We start from the raw sequence: 19,522 nt of genomic DNA, 5'->3' as shown, positions 1-19,522 counted from the left end.
CTGAGGGTGGCCGCGGGGCGATCTGACAGGCGTCCGGAAAGCGCGGGCGAGCCGCCCGTGCGCGGGGTGGCGACACTCGGGGTGACGGCAGGGAGAGAGGAAGAGGGCGCGGGCCCCGGAGGTGTTTTCGTTCTGAGCTGATTTCTTAAGCTGCTGGGAGTGCGGCGGGAGGGGCGGGAGCGAAAACATCCCCACCGTTTGCCAAGAACGGGCCCAGAGACGGGGGACCCTCCTTGGAGAGTTGTGGGCGGGGGGCACCACGGGACAGACCCACGGCCTGCGGGAGCAGAGCGGGCCGGGAGGGGACAGACTTCGCTTCCTCAACTTTTGGACTAGATGGTCCCTTGGTTGTCACCCTCACTCGGGACCGCTATGTTTTACCAACTTGTCCTGTTGCCAAGTGGCGTTCAGGTGCGCCCACGTGCAAGGCTGGGGTCGGGTTCGGGTCGGCCCGCGGGTCTCAGCAGGGAGGTGACGGCCCGCGAGCAGAGTTCGGGGCTTGTCTTTGCGAAGCTGATATTACACAAGTGCTCTCAATATGCTGGAAATCGGAGGGTTGGTGACCGGATCTTTGCCCTGAAGAGACGTGTTTGTTTGTCACACAGTCGAATTTGGATAGACTGCTGCCAGGTGCGCTGTTTGTCTGCACCTGCTGCAAAGTGGTGTCTCAGGTTGCCCCATAACCAGGAGAGAGAGAATCTGAAGCAATTAAAGCTCATTGCTAAGAAAAATAGGTAACTATGACTATGAGTGTGTAATCTTGTAAACATGTTTTTCTGATTTTGTTCACTTTTTTTCATGGCGTTATGGTGTTGTGCACCAAATCCCAGAATGTCTGAGTATTCTATTTGTGTCCACATATAATTTTTTAAAAATGATTTGATAAAAATGAAAGGGGCAAACTTTCGGTTTGGGTTTTGAGGAGCATGTTAAAAATGCAAATTCTCTGGCCCCATTGCCACATGTCCTGATTTAATGGACCTGGATGTGACTCAGGAATCAGCATTTTAAACCTTGCAGGTAACTAGAATGTGGTTAGCCTGCTGGCCGGCCACCTTTTCATCCCCACTGGGAAAACCCGAAATAGATAATGGAAATCCGGGCATCCCTACCAGACTTACAAAAAGGAAATGTTGGCAAAATTATTTCCTAGTTACCAGTTGGATGTCTATTTTTGAGTGGAATTTACATTTAGATACTTTTCTAAATCGAGGTCTTTTCTTTTGGCATTGTGCCAAATAATCCTCAAAAGCGAATAGATTTGGTTTTTGTTTCCAGTGGTACTTTCTAATACAGGGTTTGATCACATCTTTGACAGTACTTTAACCAGTTCCCATATACATTCTCTCATCTTAGTTGATACATCTCTAAGAAGTGGGGCTCTTGAGGTAACCGAAGTTCAGAGCTTATGTGACTAGAATCACACTTGTTAAGTCAGTGAACAAGATGAAGCTGGAACCCCAGCGGGTCCCTTTCTGGTCTGAACAGTATATTTCGGTGTGCTTGCTTTTTTGTCGCGTAGAAATAAAGCGCTGGGAGACCCAGGAAAATGAAAAAGGGGGCCTAAGACAGGGCTTTCACTCTTCCATGGACTAAATTGGAAGCAGAACAGTAAAGCGTAAAGGGAAGGTTTTTGAAAAATACCTCTATTCACAAGAAGTCATTAAGGAGATGACTATATTCCTCCTCTGCCTCTGACCACTGGTCATTTGAACCTTAGGGTTCAAATCCTGTGCTCTTCCCTCTTCCTACCTTGGTTGTCACGTTTATCCTCTTGGCTTTAAATGGCACCTGTATACCTGCCTTAGCATCTCCAGGCCAGGAGTGTCAGCCCCAGACGCTTACATCCAGCTACCTCTTTCCATCTCCACTTGGATGATTGCTAGGTATCTCCAGCTGGATGTACCAGGAACCAAACTCCTGATCCTTTCCCCTCAAATCTGCTCCAGCTTGTCTTCTCCCCCTTAGACGTGTGTTGCAGCCACACTGACCTCCCTGTTGTTCTTGAAACGGAGCAAGTATGTTCTTGCCTCGAAGCCTTTGGACGTCTAGCACACACTGCTCAGGTATCCAGGTGGCTCACTTTCTTAGGCTTCTCAAGTGTCACCTTATCTGACTTGTCCACTTATCTGAATTGTTACCTTCCCTGATCATACAATAGAAAAGAGACAAAGAGACACCCTCCATGGTCCTTTTACTGCCTGATTAAAACTCTCCAGTGGCTTCCTACCTCACACAGTGTGGTGTAATCGACAGTGTATTTGGTCTTTGTCACCTATTCCTGGTACAGAGCTCCTGAAACCCTAAACTTTCTGAGTAATAGGAGTGCCTTTTGTTATTCCTAACAGCCCCTTCAGTCCCACGGGAGTGTATGCTCGTGTTGTGACTTAGGAGGACAGGAACCCTGGATAGCCTCAGGACGGGCCTGGTCCCTGGAAGGACTTAGCAATTTGAGGACTGGGACCGGTAGCCCCAACCACTGGCCTCCAGGATGGGGTGAGCACCTGGAGATGGAGCGCGAGAAAGCTCCCGAGGCCAGCAGGTTTGCTGAGCTCCAGGCAGTGAGCACCTAGGCTTGCGGGAGGGTGGCTGGGAGGGTGGCTGGGAGGCACAGGAGTTTGCACTTGCTCCTCACCTGGCCCCCGCTGAGTTGTTCCTTCACGGTAAACCAGCGACCCTCAGCGCAGTGTTTTCCTGAGTTCCAACAAATTACCAAACCTGAGGAGGGAGTCTTAGTGAGTGGGTGGGATTGCAAAGCATGTAGAATTCCAGGCCAAAATTCTCCATAATGACTCCCATTCTTTATCTTAAGGTAATAGAGCCCTAACTCTTTACGTCATGAAGAATGTTTTATGGAATTTTTGGACTCTGAACTCACTTCATAAATATCAATTTTTCTTCGATTAACGTATACTTTGAGTGCTGGATAAGAGCATGTATTTTAAAGTGTGACAGACTTGGGAGTAAGTCTTGTCTATGTTGGAAAAAATTATTTTAACCGTGCTAATCCTTAATTTCCTTATATGTAAAGTGAGGATAGTAATGCCTATTTCATCGGGTAGTTAGAGAGTAAATGAGATAACATACATAAAGCTCTTAGCACCATTCCTATCACGTTAAGTATTCCATAGACGGCAGTCTAAAAGAAAGATAGGGTTACTACGGCAATATTATTTCAGTCCGTGACTTCTAGGTTAGTCTTGAAAGAGACTGCTTCAGCATTCCAACGACTGTTTGGATTTTATATATGTTTAGGCAAGGGAAGGCGCATTCAATATTTTTCTTTTTGAGCACTAAACAAGAACGTTTAGTTCTTCAGAACAGGTACATCTGATCCTTCCGTTGTTTCTATTGAATTGGCTGTAGTAAAAACTGACTGCTTTAGTGTTATGTACCTTAATTAGCAGACACTAGCTAATTTGAATGTATAAATTATCTTTTATATAACAGTACAGCTTTGTTAGGTTGAAACCTATTTTAAATTTTGTGCATATATATGTATATACACACACACATATATTTTTCGCCTAGGTCACCGGAGTCCTGGATGATTGCTTGTGTGATATTGATAGCATCGATAACTTCAACACATTTAAAATCTTCCCCAAAATCAAAAAATTGCAAGAGAGAGACTACTTCCGTTATTACAAGGTATGCTTATAATTTTTTATTCCGTTGGTACCAGAGAGTTGTATATTGCTCTCTACAGATGTGACTTTTATCACCCTTTTGAAAACCCATTTTGACTCTTCTTTAGAACCCTATGTGTATCTTTTATCACTGGAACAGCAAGAGTCTGAACCCTCTTCCTGTGGTTGGGGAATTCATCTTTCAGTTTTGGTTTTGAGGCAGAGACTCCTTCCTTCATAGAAGCCGAAAATGCCAGGGCCTTGTTTTGTCAGCCTCTCTTGTAACTTAGGTTCTGCCATCTGGACGCACCTGCCCGGGTTTCGGGCCGAGCTGATGGCAGTGACACCTGCCAGCGTCGTTAGCAGTGTAAAGTACCGCAGAGGCAGGCAGTCGCTTGCCAGCCGGGCTGAGGACACAAGCAGAACCCCGGCCAGGGCAGTGCTGCAGAATCGGCTCTTAAATCTGACCACAGTCCGCTCTAGACCTTTGCAGAGTAGCCGCTGCGAGCGTAAAGGCAGCAGCAAACGGCGGTGTTCAAAAGGACGGGGTCTTAAATTCGACGGCCGTGTTTTAAAAGCTGCCACCGTGCTTAGCCTGTGCTCCTGCCCTCAGTAGTCAGTCGGGTTTATTATTTCTTTGACTTCATTTTTTATTTTAAAAATCGAGCGTGATTTTCTCTTTTATCCTGATTCTGCATAGGCTACCTTAGTCCTTTAGATATTTTTGAGGTTAAAAAAAAACAACAACAGTGTTTTCGTAGTTTTAAGTTGTGCGGAAAGGTAACAAATTAGAGAATTAAAGATTCGGGCCCAGTCTTTTCCTCCCAGGAGCACCAAAGGTATCCTGAAAAGGCGAATGTTTCTCCTCCATACAAAAGCCTTTAGGATGCAGATTCCACAAACTTACTTCAAAGAGTAATCTATGCCTAAAGAAACGGAGTGTCTGGTATTCTAGGCATTTTACATACAAATAAGACAGGTTAGAATAGCTTCTTCTAATTCCCACCCCTGAATCCATGTGTCTGTGCGTTCTTCGTAGCTGCCTTCTGCTTCCTCTGTCCTACTAGGTTTAGCCGTGTTGTTGCTGTTATAGGTCAGAATGGTTAAATATCGCCAGTTTCGTAAGGTTCAGTCTAGTACAGTGGAGGACGTGTCCTTGGTGTCAAAGGTCATTCCTCCGCAAGACGTCCGGACGACACCTCCACTCAGCACCTCGTGGCCCTCACTCTTTCACTCCTCTCTTTTGGGATTGTATCTCTTGTTTCTGTGCCCCCAGAGGCTGGGTCAGTGGTAGACACTCAAATATTTGAATAAATGAGTGAATATCTCATTTAATTTTTATACTGAACACCGTCAAGTCAGTGTTAGCCACGTTTTACAAATGGAGAAACAGTGGTTCGGGTATCCTAGGTAAAAGTTTTGTTAGGAAAAGGTGTGGGAACAGCTCACAAAATTGAAAGATAAGCTGAAGGAGCATATTTCAGAAAAGATAGAAATTAGGACAGGATTCGATGACCATTCTCTTTATGGTGCCACCAAAATTTTGGGTCAAATTCACCATTTACCCATAATTTCGCAACACCTTATACAAGAGTCAGATTCCCGGGCCCTTGACCAAAAGAGGGAAGGACAGGTTGGTTAAGAGTCCTATTTGCATAAATATAAGGGGAGTCATTGTTTCTCAGAGGGAAATTAGAGGATGTTAAGAAGGAAAGATGAAAGTCGGAAAGGCAAACGTTCCAATGTGGTCCTTGGCTAGCCAACATACAATTTATCTTTATATATGTAATTTAAAAAATGTTCTAACCAACATAATGCAGTTATTCCCCATGTAACCAGAACATAGTCATCCTCTTCTCCACCGAGGAGAGTAAGGCAGTGGTCTCGTTAATGCATTTAGCTTTGGATAGCACCACGTTTAGGATGTTTGGGTGATATCTGCTCCTCTTCTTGTTCTGTCAACCTGTGAATTAAACAAAAAAGGAAATTTAACCAGTCTGCTCTACATCTAACAGTGGCAGAAAAGGAAAGCTAAGAGAAGTTAATTTTAAACACACATATGTGTGATTCAGCAAGCAAGGAAATGCAGAAGCAGCAGCGTACCTTGATCAACTGGTCAGTTGGCTGCCGAAGCTGGTATTTATGATTTCTCTCTCATACTATCCATTCCATTCCTTTATTCACCAGATATTTTATCGAATGATTACTTTGTAGCAGACTGTATTCTGGGTGCCGTGGATACAGTACTGAATAAGACAAAGACTCTGACCTCATGAAGCTTTTATCTGATTAGAGAGACAAACAATAAACAGTAAAATATAATTTCATATGGTCGTAAGTGCTATACCCATATGAAAAAGTAGGAGATAGAGAGTAATGGGGTGTGGAAGGCAGGCAGCCCTGTTTTCGAGAAGTCGCTCGGGAAAGGAAGGTATTCCCGCCGTGCCATCTGAGCAGAGACGTTCCTAGTGTGAAAGAGTAAGTCATGACTGTCTGGGGGAGGAACGTCCCAGGGAAGGGGAGTAGAATGGCGGGTATAAAGGTCTCCATTGCACGTAGAAAGGTGTAGAGCGTTTGAGGACGCAGACGGCTGGTGTGACGGAGGACGGCGAGGGACTGGGAGAGCTGGAGAGGCACAGAGGGGGCCAGAGAAACAAGTTAGAGGCCACGTTAAACACGCAAGGAGTTGGCTTTTATCCTGAGTGTGACGAGCCATTGGGAGGCTGTCGTGGTGCTCCAGGTGAGAGGATGTGGACTCGGCCTAGGACAGTAGAGCTGGGAAACGATCAGCACAGTGTCATATGTAAAAAGTAACAGCAGCCAGCTCTCCTTATGGACTGCACGCAGGGCGTGAGGATGGTGCCTGCGTTTTGAGCACATTACCAAAAAGTGTACCATGACCAAATGACCAAGTGGATTTTATTCTAAGAATGCAAGGATGGGGTTTTTAACAAAATTCAACTCATTCCTGATTTTTAAAAAATTCAATAAAATGAAAATGACGGGTACTTCCTTGCCTTGATAATTTCAGTCCTAACGCCAGTATCGCCAGTGTCTTGAGGGGAAGTGCTACGGGGATCCTCACTTAGGCTGGGGACCGAGACGAAGGTACACACTGTCGCCGTCCCCGGTGGCGGTATTAGCCAGATAATCAAACAAGAAGAACCAACTAGAGACCAAAAATTTTAGAGTAAGTAAAAGTATCTTCACTTATAAATGACAAAAGTATACCTAGAAAATTGAGAGGAAATAATAAAATGAACACAAACAATAAAAAATGCATTAAGATAGCAGGCTACACACTTAATAAAATCAATATCTTCATAATTATAAGCAATAGCAAGTTAGAAGGTGTAGCGGATGATAAGTCCGTATTTACACTAACAATGAAAAAAGGTAAAATATATAGGAATAAATATATTAAGAAATGTACAAAGGAAGAAGACTTCACAACACTCGTAAAAAACACAAAAACAGACTTGAACAATGGACAGGTGTCTTTGTAGTATAAAGATGTTAATTCTCCCCAAGCTAGTATATAAATTTAGTGTGATCCTAATAAAAATACCCGTCGTTTTTTTTCTGGAGCTGGACAAGTTGTCATAAGTTAAGTCCCCTGGGAAGCCAACTCTGAGACAGTGGTGTGCAAGAGGTCAGTTAGGGACTTTTGGAACCGACAAGTTAGGGAAGGGAACAGAAGGGAGGAGGTCAGGATGGGGAGACAGGGAAGTAAAGCTGTGACGTGGCCTCAGTGCAGACCTCGGTCACCCTTTGGGGAGTTCTTAAGATCGGATGACCCTCCAGAGCTGTCACCACTTGAGGCAGAGGTCTAGGCCGTTATATCCTTACACTAGTCATTGGACACGGGCTGTCACAGGAAGGGGCGAGGTGACCTTGGACAAAGTGTCTCTCATCAGCCGAGGTCGGCTGCCTGCAGCACTTGCAGAAGCCTTTTATCCGTGAGGGCCATGCGAGCTACGTGTAGTGTCCTCCACCGTGTATTCGTTACCGATTGCTGCACGATGGAAGAGCCTGAAATTTAGCAACTTAAATCAGCAAACTGAGAAGGTGGCATCTGAGGAAAACCTCAAGGGAGTGAGGAAGCAAGCCTTGTGGATTTTTGGAGAGAGAGAGCATTCAGGCGGAGGGAACAGCAGGAGCAAAGGCCCTGAGGCCACAGGGCGCCTCGGGTATTTGAGGAACAAGGAGACAGCGCGCAAAGGCAGAGAGCAGGGAGCCAGACCGTGTGAGCCATTCTCTTGGATTTCGAACTGACCTGATTTTCAGAGGGGTTATCTGTGGAGCGAGAAGGAAGAATTAGGGATGAAGCCAAGATGTGGGCCTGAGGATCTGGAATAACGGAGTTGCTGTTTACTGAGATGTCAGAAATCCCTAGAGGGAAGAGCACAGTTTGGGGTATGTTGATAAGTCCGAGGCGCCTGCGAATGTCCCCTGGGAGAGCTGCTTGGGGCGAAGGGAGGGGGTGAAGGGAGTGAGCGTAGAAAGACCTGGAGGAGCCGCAGTGCAGGCAGAGAGCAGCCTCTTTGAAGGCCGGGACAGAAAGGAGTGAGGCGTGTGCCCCCAGGAAGGCCTGCCACGCAGCAGGACACGCGTGGCAGGGGACGAGGTCAGAGAGGTGGGCAGCAGCCGGGTGACAGAGGGCCAGGCGGAGCTGGCTGCAGAGTTCCGATTCACTCTAAGGTGATGGGAAGTCAGGGCAAGGTTTTGAGCAGGGATTGATATAATCCGAATTATGTTTCACCGAGATGGTTATGGCTGGAAATAGATGGTGCCGGAAGCAGGAGACTCGCTCTGATCTAGGCAGCAATGTCAGCGGAGAGACGTGGATAACGAACTGTTCGAGAACAAAACTGATCTTCACTTGGGCGCTCCCTCCGGAAGTCCTGTCGAAGACCTGTCTTCCCATCGTGTTCAGAATACGGCATTCAGAATTTTTACAGTGCCCGAAATGCCCTGCACAATCTGTCCCCTGCCTGTCCCTAATCTTGTTCCCTGCCCCTCTTCCCTTCCCCACTAAAAGTCAGCGAAACTGTCATTTTCCAGTTCCCAGAACTGTCTAAGCTCTGTCACCTCACCCAAATGTAATGCCTCCTCCAAGGCCTCCAGCCACCAGCCCCCTCGTTCTCCATCACAAAACTCGTGATTTTCCTCGGTAGTTGGCAGGCAACCACAACTTGTTATTAAATAAACATACGAGTATCTCATTTCCGTTCCCTGCAGTAGGCTGAGTTCCAGGGGGCAAGTGCTGCTTCTGCCTCTTCCCTGGTGCAGGGCACCCGGCCCTGCCTGGGCCCCAGCCGGGCCGCTGGGTGGGCGAAGGGGCCCTTAGGTGAATGGGCCGCTGGGTGAATGGGCTGTGGAGGGTTCGTGAGTGGAGTCTGAAAGCCCGTGAAGTGCGTGGGAAAATGCTTTCCGGCTCCTTCGGATGAGCTGCACACTGGACTCCATCCCACTTTTGAAGTGTCAGAGGACTGATAGTGTCATTTATTTTTAAAAATGAATATTCTCTCCAGTTGTCTGAGAACTGCAGTCATTTGAAATTCCGAACCAACAGGAGCTTCTCCTCATGCGCCACCACGTCCCTGGTGCCCAGCACAGGGACGCTGAAGAGAGCACCGCAGAGCTGTGACACGCGTTTGCTCATGTCAATTCACTCTTTCTCTCAAGGTTAACCTGAAGCGACCGTGTCCTTTCTGGGCAGAAGATGGCCATTGTTCAATAAAAGACTGTCACGTGGAGCCCTGTCCAGAGGTAAGACACGTTTAAAACCAGAGGCTTGTTCTAGAAGCAGCTCTGCAGTTGGCCGACTCTCATTTCATGCTTGATCGAATCTGCATCTTGTTTCATAAAAAAAAAAAAATGCTGCTACACTTTAAATTTCAAGTTTAAAGTGGGAATTAAAGTGTATAAAGTGGGGAAAGGCCTTGGCGTTAGGCCTTCACTTGGTCTTGTCTTTAATAAGGGAATGCTACATTTTAGACTTTATTTTTTGATATCTGCTATAATTAAATTTATTCTTCAACAGTAATTAGTTTTAAGCTATGTTTTCATTTTACTTTTTGCTTTTCTTATCTAACCAATTAGTCTAGTTTGTTGTCCTTAAAGATATGAAAAGACATCTGAACAAATGTCCTTCCTAACGGGAAAAGAATTGATCATTTTCCTTTAAGAATGTAATATGTTTTTTAATTTTTTAGTTTGAAATAATGTCAGACCTGTAGAAAAGTTGGAAGAATAGTACAAATAATTCCCAGATATTTTTTATCCAGATTTCCTAAATGTTAATCACATTTGCTTTATTATCCTTTATATGTGTGTATGTATTCATATTATTACATCCTGAATCATTTAGGTGTAAGTTACCAACATGATGATTCCTGACCCCTAGATACTTCGGTGTGTATTTCTTTAAAAACAAGATTCTTCTCTTACCTGATCACAGCATAATTAACAATCAGGAAGTTAACGTCAGTGTTATCTGTGGACCTTAACCACGTTTTGCCAACTGACTTAAGAATGTGTTTATAGCAAAAAAAAAAAAAGTTTCTGATTCCGATTTGTTCGTAGCATTTGGGTGCCGTGTATCTTTCATCTTTTTAATCCGGAATAGTCCCCCAGTAGTTCCTTGTCTTTCAATGTCTTGTCTTTTTTCCCCTCCCTCCCTCCTTTCCTTCCTTCCTTCCTTCTTTCCAGTACTCCAGTTATTTTGTAGAATACCCCTAATTTGAGTTTTTTTCTGACGTTTCCTGTTAGATTCAGGCCGTGCGCAGGTATACACCGTAGAAATGATGGTTGTGTCCTTGTGTCCTTCTCTGCCGGTCGTATTAGGAAGCACATGACGTCATCTTCATCACTTAGTTAAGGTGGCAGTTGCCACATTTTTTCACCGGAAAGTAGGAAAAATCTTCGAGACTATGAAAATGTCCCATTTTTCATCATACTTTTACCATCGTAATTTTAGCTTCCGTCGATGATTCCTGCCTGAATTATCATAATGTTTGCCAATAGTGATTTTCCGATTCCATTTCTTCTGCATTTATTAGTTGGCATTCTACTGTAAGCAGGAGATTTTTCTTTATTTCCTTATTGTATGTTTATGTCAGTATGAACTTGAATTATTTTCAATATTTTTTATAACGGCTTTACCAAGACATAATTTCCATACTCTAAAATTCACTCTTTCTAAAGTGTACAATTCAGTGGTTTTTAGTACATTCACAGAATTACGCAGCCATCGCCAAGTAATTTTAAAGCATTTCACACCCCCGCCATTGGCAGTCACTCCCCGTTCCCCCTTCTCCTGGAAACACGAACCCCGTATCTTTCTCCATGGCTTTGCCAGTTACGGACGTTTCACGTAAATAGAATCCCATCACATGCGGTCTCCTGTGACTGGCTTCTTTTGCTTCTCGCAGCGTCCTCAGGGTTCATCACACTGCACCCTGTATCAGTGCTTCATTCCGGTTGCCGAATGACACTGTGCTGTGGGTACGCCTCGGCTTGTTAGTCGTCACTTGGTGGGCGTTTGGGATGTTTCCTCTTTTGGGTCACTGTGGCTGTGGACACTTATTTATACCTGCTGTGGACACTCAAGTATAAGTTTTCGCGTGGACATCTGTTTTCAGTTCTCTCATGCGTATATCCTGGACCGGAATTGCTGGGTCCTGGAGTAACTAACTGTCTGAGGACCTGCCAGACTGTTTCCGGTGTGGCTGTACAGTTTACGTTCCCTCCCGCCCGTGTGACAGTTCTAGCTTCTGTACATACTTGTCAACACTTGTTATCGTCTTATTTTAGCCGTCCTTGCGAATGCATTTCCCTGATGGCCAATAACGTTGAGCATCTTTTCACTGGCCAATTTTTCTTCTTTGGAGAAAAGTCTATTTAAATCTTGCCGATTTTTAAATTGAGTTGCCTTTTTATTGCTGAGTTCTAAGAGTTATTTTGCTTCGCACAGTATGTATTTCTAAATTGTTTTTACGTTAAAATAGTGTTATTTATTGACAGCAGATTATCTTCTTTAGTCTGAAGTTTCTAATAAGAATAAATGAAAGTATTTATTTGTATATGAATCGTGAACATAAGAAATATAACATATCTATGCATTTAAAAATTCCTGTCTATTCCCTTTCCAATCCCCGTTCCCTTCTCTTTTTCCCTAGAGATAAAAATCATCCTTTTAAGTGATGTGAGGATATTTTTATTTTTCTCTCTTTGGGGGAAAATTCAGTAGGCATTTCATGTTGAACTCAAACTTGTCATAACACAGAGTTAAAGTTTGCATTCTGTAATTTGAAGTCTAATTTAATCATGAGGGGTCACTTAATTCTGTAATTTTCAGACTGCTTCGTATTGCTTGTGTTAATGGCAACAACCAGGTTTATTTCATGCTTGATTTTAGTTATTAACTTTATAATTTAAATAATTCTTTTTGTGATTTTTATACATTATTCATGACGATCGTCTATGGTACCTACCCCCATGTTTCTGAATGGCCTCTGTTAAGATTTAAGACAAGTTATTGCATTGGGCATCAGATTTTTTAAAAAGCTGCTAAAGATTTTGATTTTAGCATATTATGCTCTACTATTTAGAGGACTTACAGGAGTCAGAGTGCTTTTGTTGGTTAGTATTTATTCCATGTTTTATATTCACGATCTTATAACTGTGAGTGCTAGATTTGACTTGAATTGTACAGTTTTCTGTCTTCTGGCAGTGTTAAAGAGGTTCTAGGAAACACTGAAATAATTTCTGGCCGCAAGTAACATTTCTATCTATGTGGTCTTTTTCTTGGTTACAAAAAAATCTCTTATCATAATTATTATTTACATTCTTTAACCTGAAAGGAAAATATTCTGAATATTTGGTTAAAATTTATGAAACATGAAAATTTTTTAGTAGTTAACTGGCTATTAATTTGATAACTCATAGATTCAAATGTCGGAAATCAGTCCCCTGGATTGATCAGAGGATCGATCTATGATTGGTTTCAGATATGATTTTTGTTCAAAATTGTTTTTGATAAACCAGGTATAATTCATAAATTTGTTTGTTAAAGCCTAAAAGTAATTATTAGCTTCGAAGAAAAGAAAATTGGACCTATATGCAGTTCTTCTACTGGTAAACCCTAGGTAAATCATATTCTTACCTTCTACTATTAATCCAAAATTGCCTAAACTTTAAACGTCGGTTTAGAGTAGAAATTAAAATCCAGCATGACATATTTCAAATAATTTTGAAAACTTTAAAATTTTTATCTCTGTGGTAAGAAAGTTTATGGAAAAAGCGATTGTCATTTTTTTTAAAACCTTAAAATTACATGAACTTAAATACTGCATAGAGAGTTTAAATTAGAGCTGACTTTGATGCTCTGATTTTGTATATCATTCAGCTTTCTATCCTATGATTTACAAATCTGTACATTGGTACAATTCTACCTACTTTTTACTGCAAAGAGGTAATATGAAAACAGAATTTGAACCAATGTGTATTTTTCTCCTCATAGAATAAAACAGTCTTTGTATTAGAGCAATAGCATTATTAATTTGTGAAGAAATCTCAAAAAAGGATTGCTTTTAACGTTATTGTTGTTTGTTCTTTTAAGAGCAAAATTCCAGTGGGAATTAAAGCCGGGAGGTCTAACAAGGTGAGTCCCTCCTCCTCCTGGACACACTCTGCTTCACGTGCCCAAACCCACCACTTGCTGTGGCGCTGGTTGTGGAAGAGACCGCCCCTCTGGACTGTGCTTAGCTGGGGGTGGCCACATCTGCCTTAAAATCCCAAATTCCTAATTCTTGCAGCCAGCAGAGAAGCTGTGCAGTCTTACGATTAAAATTATATAGCTTGTTTCGAAATGCTTCAGCTCTGTGTTTGGAAGCTCCAGAAGAACTGCAGAGGGTAACGTGTCAGTCGGCCTCCTCGGCTGGCATTTTATCGTGCACGTGTGTTTTTGTCCTTCAGTGAGCGAACCTGTCATATTCAGGACTATATTGTGTAAACAGTCATCAAGACATTACAAGAGCATCGTACTTGTAAATGGAATCAATGTATTTGTTATAGGTGATCCTTCTTCTCCTCTGCGCGTGCCACGATTTACTTTGTCCCTCTTTTCCACGCGCATCCTCTCCCCGCGTTCTGCTGCTCTCTCCCCGCCCTGGCCTTCTGTTCGTGCTCACTCTTTAATGCGTGTGTGTTTCAGAGCTAAAGTACATAAACAAACAGCGTGGGACAGTTAGAGTCTCTTCCTGACCTCTTCCCAATCCCATTCTGTTTCCTCCCTCCCAGAGCTAGTTTTCGGAAGTCTGAGTATCTTTCTGTGATACTTTTTATTTTTATACTGTAGCGTGCATTTATCCACAAGTATCTATAAATCTTTTATATGAAATTCCGAAACTTTTCAATAATATATATTTTTTATTTCTTTAGGTTAAAAACATTTTTTCAGTTTGTATTTTTATTGAGTATTATGCTTTTGAAATTTTGTCTCTATCGATCTACATAGATTTTGTTCTAACAGCTGTGTAATAATCAATTATATGACTGTATTGCGAAATAGCCATTCCCCTATTGGTCGACATATCAGTCGTTTTCAGCTTTTTGCTGTTACAGACAGTGATGCAGCAGCATCTTGTCTTTCGTGCACACATGAGTTTCTCTGGGTCTCTAGGCAGAAATAAGATTGCTGGGCCATAGGGTACGCCCGTCTCAGCATCACAAGGTAGTGCTTTCTAAAGTGGTTGTACCTCGTTTTCGTTTTAAACGTTGCTCTGGATATAGTTTCAGTAGTGGGACTGCTGGCTTATGCATTTCTGCAGTTCTAGATAAATGTCACATTACGTTCCCGAGAGGGTTTACATCATCACCAGCAATGCTGATTGTTATGTTTTTAATATCTTCGCTTCTTCATTAGGTAGAAATTTGTGACTCATTTCATTTCTCTTTCTTACGTATGTTAGGGACTTCGGTAATAGGATGTATCTCTATTTAGTGTGTATAAGCATTGGCAGATTTACTGTTCTGCCAGTTGAGCCTGAGATAAAGAGGAAGGTAATGATTATTACTAAACTTGTTTATTTTGAACTTCCTTTCAGTACATGAAAGTGGCAAACAATACCAAAGAATTAGAGGATTGTGAGCAAGCTAATAAACTGGGAGCAATTAACAGCACATTAAGGTAAGTTATGTTTAGTAGTATTTAAAAAATATTCTCTTGTTTATATCAGAAATCTCCAAAATGTGTTTTTTTCTTGTGATTTTAAAACATTGAAGTTTCAACTAATTTTTAAAAAGAAGAAGTGACTCTTTATCCTGAATTTCATCATAGCTTTGCTTCCTCTTCTTGGCTAAATTTATTCTTAAATTTCTAAATCATCAATAGTGACTCTATTAAAGAGTAAACATTTAGAAGAGTAAACATTTATCAGGGCTTATGGGTCTATTCTTCCTGATTTTTATGGGAAAAGGAACTTGAACCAGTAAGTCTTTTACAAATAGTAATTCAATCTATATGTTAGATTTTGAATGATAAAAGTTTTACTATTAACATAACCATTAATAGTAAATTTCTTTTGATTTCCTGATTTGTTCTAAGTACAAACTTGCTTTCGAAGACCAACATAAATAATTTGTAAGTGGTCTCATTATGCAATATAAAGTGACTGAACATATCTATAGTTGCGAGTGGGGAATGGAATATTACAGAAGTTCTTCTTACTTTCCATGTTTGTTTAGATTTGTATTCAGGTACTATCATTGTTATAGACTTAATAAAGTTAGCAGTTTTATTTATCTCATTGAAGAAACATTTTAATATAGAAAAATAAAAAGAATATTATGAACACCCGTATATCCTCCACTCCAAATGAATAAATGTTAACATTTTCTACCTCTTGGCAATCGTTTTTTAAAAAAGGGAAATATCAAAGATAACTTTAAACCTGCCATGTTCTGTTCCTCAATCCTGTTTTCTTTCCTTCCTTCTGAGGGCTAACTACTGTCATGAATTTGATGTATGTCCAGTCTATACTTTTTAAATTACATATATGTGTATAGATCTGTGTATATGATTTCATTTTTCCTTCACGTGAGATCACACTGTGTTTGACATGCTGCAACTTTCTTTTGACTCTGCACATTTTGTTTTCTAGATCTATCCACGTTAAAATATAATGTGTCTCATTCTTTTAGTTGGTGAATGCTTTTCATATAAATATGCCATCTTTACATATCTGTATTCCTATTGATGGACAATTAGGTTGTTTCACATTTTCACTTCTATAAATTGTGCTACCTTGAGCATCATTTATTTATTTATTTATTTTTAATTTTTTTTGGTGTACGCCAGAAGTAAAATCGCTGAATCTTAGGGCGACCCGCTTAGAACTCTTCTTGATATTGCCTAGTGCCTTTCCAGAGTACTTGTGTGGACGATTCTGCCTCCGGCGCCGCGAACTTGTTCTGTTCTCCACATCCTTGCCAAAAAGGGTATAAAAAAGACATGAGCTGTGAATGACCACAAGATTTGCATCTAGAAAAACAGAGTTGCCATTTACTGAACTGGGGACATCTGTAGGAGGATCAGGTTTGACAGGAAGTTATAGTTCAGCCTTGGACTTAAGTTTGAGCTGCCTATGAAACACCCAGTTAGAGAAGGTGAGCGGGCAGTTGGATATACAAGTCTCAGTTTCGGGGGAGAGGTCCGGGCTGGCGATAAAATGTGGGAGTCATTCAAAGAATATATAGCGTTTAGAAACCGTTAACTGAATGAGATTATCAAGGAGAGGGTGTAAAATAGAGAAATGATGCAGGGACTGGGCCTTCAGTCGTTACAAGATTTGGGGGGTAAATTGCCTGCTCATGTTCTTTGCTATTGTTTCTCTGTTGGGGGTTGCATTTTTAATTATATTAATTTGTAGGCATTCTTCGTATAATCCGATAGTTCTATGTCGGCCGTCTGGGTTCTTAGGGCTCGTCTTTTAATTTTGCTTGTAGTTTTCTTTGTCGCTTAACAGAAGTTATTAATTTTTTCAACTTTAAATTTTAAGTATAATACACATATAATAAAGTGCACAAATCTTAAGTGTAAAGGTCAATTTAATTTTACAAAGCAAACCCAACTCTGTAGCCACCGTCTAGAACAATACACTCGCCGACCAGAAGGTGGCCAGGATTCCTTTCGTAGTCACTACCATGCTCCAGAATTCACTATGATTTTCAGTTATGTTAACAGATTAGTTTTGCTTATTTATATAAATGGAATAGTACAGAATGTATTCTTCTGTATCTGACCTCTTTTACAAAATTTTTTTTTTGTATTTTAAGTCTCAACGTCGCCTCTTCTGTATGTCCTTAGTTATAGGACTTCTGTTCAGCTAACCTTCAGATGGTGCTCAGTGGTGGTTGTTGTGTAGTTTAGTTGTAATTTTGACGTGGTCACGAGAGGGGACCAGCACAGCGTTTACCTACTCCGCCGTCTTGACCAGAGGGAGGTCTGTACCTTGCCTCTCTCATTCAGTGTCATGTCTGTGAAATTCATTCATGTTCTTGAGCTAGTAGCATTTAATTCTTTTTAATTGATATATAGTATTCCAGAGCAAGACTACACCATAATGTCTCCTTCTGTTTTCCGCTTCGAGGCCATTTCCAGAAATGTTTTGGAGGACACTTGGTGGTGCATTTGGTATAAATTTCTATGGAGAAGATACCTAGGAGTGGAATTAAATACTGCCAAGTGTTCTTCCAAAATGACTCCCAGGAGATGTTGCCACTAGTAGAGGACAAGCGTTCCTCATTCCACGGCTTCTTCAAATTTAATCATTTTCTTTTTTATCCCTCCGTGGCTGCTGTAATTCACAAACAGCTTCGTTGACATATAATCGACACGCAATACACTGTACCCATTCAGAATGTGCAGTTTAATGTTTTGATGTATACACTCCACGAAAGTCAGCACAATCAGGACAGCTGTCATATCTGTCACCCCCAAAAGTTTTCTCATGCCCCTTTGAAATCCCTCCATCTCATCTCTCCCCGTTCCTGTGTTTGGCATTTCAAAGGCTGCTGCTTTACTTACAGCAACATCTCGACAGGTAGCCTGGGGTTAAGCTCAGGAAATTAAGTAGCTTGGCATCTGTCTTCAGACTGTCTTTTGGAAAAACTGGTCTAGGTGATCTCTGAGATTCCTTCTAACTCGTTTACAAGCCAAACTGGGCCAGTTCTATTAGTCTTAGATAAGCATTCCAGATCTTTTCTACTACCATGGCTTCGGGCAGGGGTTAGATGCAACAGTCAGCAAAATTGCATCAAATAAGGATGCTCAAAGAAAAAAGTTCCTCCAAGTTAGTCATGTTGCCAACAAGGAAATAAGAAATTATGTCAGAATTGCTTTGTTCTTTACAATTTTCAACAGAAGATTGTCTGATTAAACATAACTATAGTTATTGTAGCTATAATTAGAAGTCAGGCACTCTTGTTTTCTGGCACCACAGAGATCTTTCTGTTAACTTTTATTATTACATATTCCCATGGGGAAAAAAATCCCACAGTAAATTGAATTGGAAAAATTTATTAATAAAGTGTATGTGGTACAGCCCACCTTATGTCATTCAGCAGTTTCTCAAATACAAAATAAATTGGCTGTGATGGCACTGCGTTTAGGAATTAGTCACTTATACTTGGTGCACAAACAATTTTTTTTACCTTGTTTTTTCCTTTTGTGTAGCGAATAAGGAAGCGTAGTAATAATTCTCTTACAGATGCTGCCTTCACGTGTTTGAGACAGAGAAGGTCTCGAGACAGAGAATATAGTTTAAAGTGAATGTAGGTCAAAGTTTATTTAAATGAATGTAGTTCCTTTATCGGTTTTTCAAGTCAGATTTCTCGATCATAGATTTTATAAGTTGTGAGGTAGCCTGTAAAAATGATGTACCATGATAAAAGTGACCTCGGTGTTGCCAGTGAATACCACATTGATGGTTGATTCTAGAAATGCAGTTCTTGGTATTTTGGGTCCTGTAAGCCCAGAAGCAATTTATTGTAAAAGAATTATGAAAGTAAATTTAATTCCCACTTTAGGAAAAAATAATAAATATTCGTTAGTTTCTAAGTCACTCGAAAAGGCCAGCTTGAATTTTGTGTTTAACTACATCTTATGTATATTTGTAAGTTACTTTCCTTGTCAAAGTAATTATTATTGAACTAAGGCTAATAATAGTTTTAATATAGTTAAGAAATATAAATCACTCATGAAAGTTAATATCTATTTTTCAGATATCTTGTTTTCATCATTCCTTCATGTAACCTCTAACTGAATTTGCGACACCATCTAATTGATAAAGAAGTGACCTCAGATTATCTATTTGTAATTACATGAGGATACAGTGTTAAAATTTTCAACTCCAAATTTAATCAGTTTCTTTTTTATCCCTCCTTCCCATAGTAATCAAAGCAAAGAAGCTTTCATCGACTGGGCAAGATATGACGATTCACAGGATCACTTTTGTGAACTTGACGGTAATAAAGTCAACTATTGTAATTAAATTATTTTAATTTTAACTCTTTTATAAGACGTGAAATCAATGAAAATATCAACAGAGTTATAGCTGTAATGTACTGGATGTTGCTGTGTGGATCTTATCATTCATAATGACATTTATTGAGAGCCTGTGTTCTAAGCCCTGTGCTAAGTGCCTTAAGTACCTTATTTCTCACCTTTACAGCTACCATGTTAAGTCTGTTTATTTCATATCCGAGGAAGATGGGTCTCAGAAAGACTAAGTAACTTGCCAAGTCCCACAAGGGCAAGAGGCTGAGACAGGATTCAGTCTCAAATCTGTCTGAATCTAAAATCTGTGTTCTTCACATTATGACACACT

The 19,522-nt window shown here is 41.1% G+C and overlaps 1 protein-coding gene across 2 annotated transcripts in view; it reads left to right on the top strand.

Annotated features, from left to right (window-relative positions):
- The first annotated feature begins 710 nt into the window (after positions 1-710).
- Positions 711-19,522, top strand: part of ERO1B (endoplasmic reticulum oxidoreductase 1 beta) — a 42,381-nt gene continuing 23,569 nt past the window's right edge. For both annotated transcript variants that reach the window (XM_025039051.1, XM_025039050.1), the window contains exons 1-6: positions 711-734; positions 3,532-3,651; positions 9,318-9,401; positions 13,255-13,296; positions 14,741-14,823; positions 19,087-19,160. In XM_025039051.1, the coding sequence (XP_024894819.1) occupies positions 14,744-14,823; positions 19,087-19,160 (154 nt within the window). In that variant the 5' untranslated portion in view covers positions 711-734; positions 3,532-3,651; positions 9,318-9,401; positions 13,255-13,296; positions 14,741-14,743. The remainder of the gene's footprint in view (positions 735-3,531; positions 3,652-9,317; positions 9,402-13,254; positions 13,297-14,740; positions 14,824-19,086; positions 19,161-19,522) is intronic.

This window comes from Pteropus alecto, unplaced genomic scaffold (assembly GCF_000325575.1).
Source record: "Pteropus alecto unplaced genomic scaffold, ASM32557v1 scaffold189, whole genome shotgun sequence".
Taxonomy (NCBI): Eukaryota; Metazoa; Chordata; class Mammalia; order Chiroptera; family Pteropodidae; genus Pteropus; species Pteropus alecto.
The sequence above is the reverse complement of the archived record's forward strand: the minus strand, read 5'-3'. Positions and strand labels throughout refer to the sequence as shown.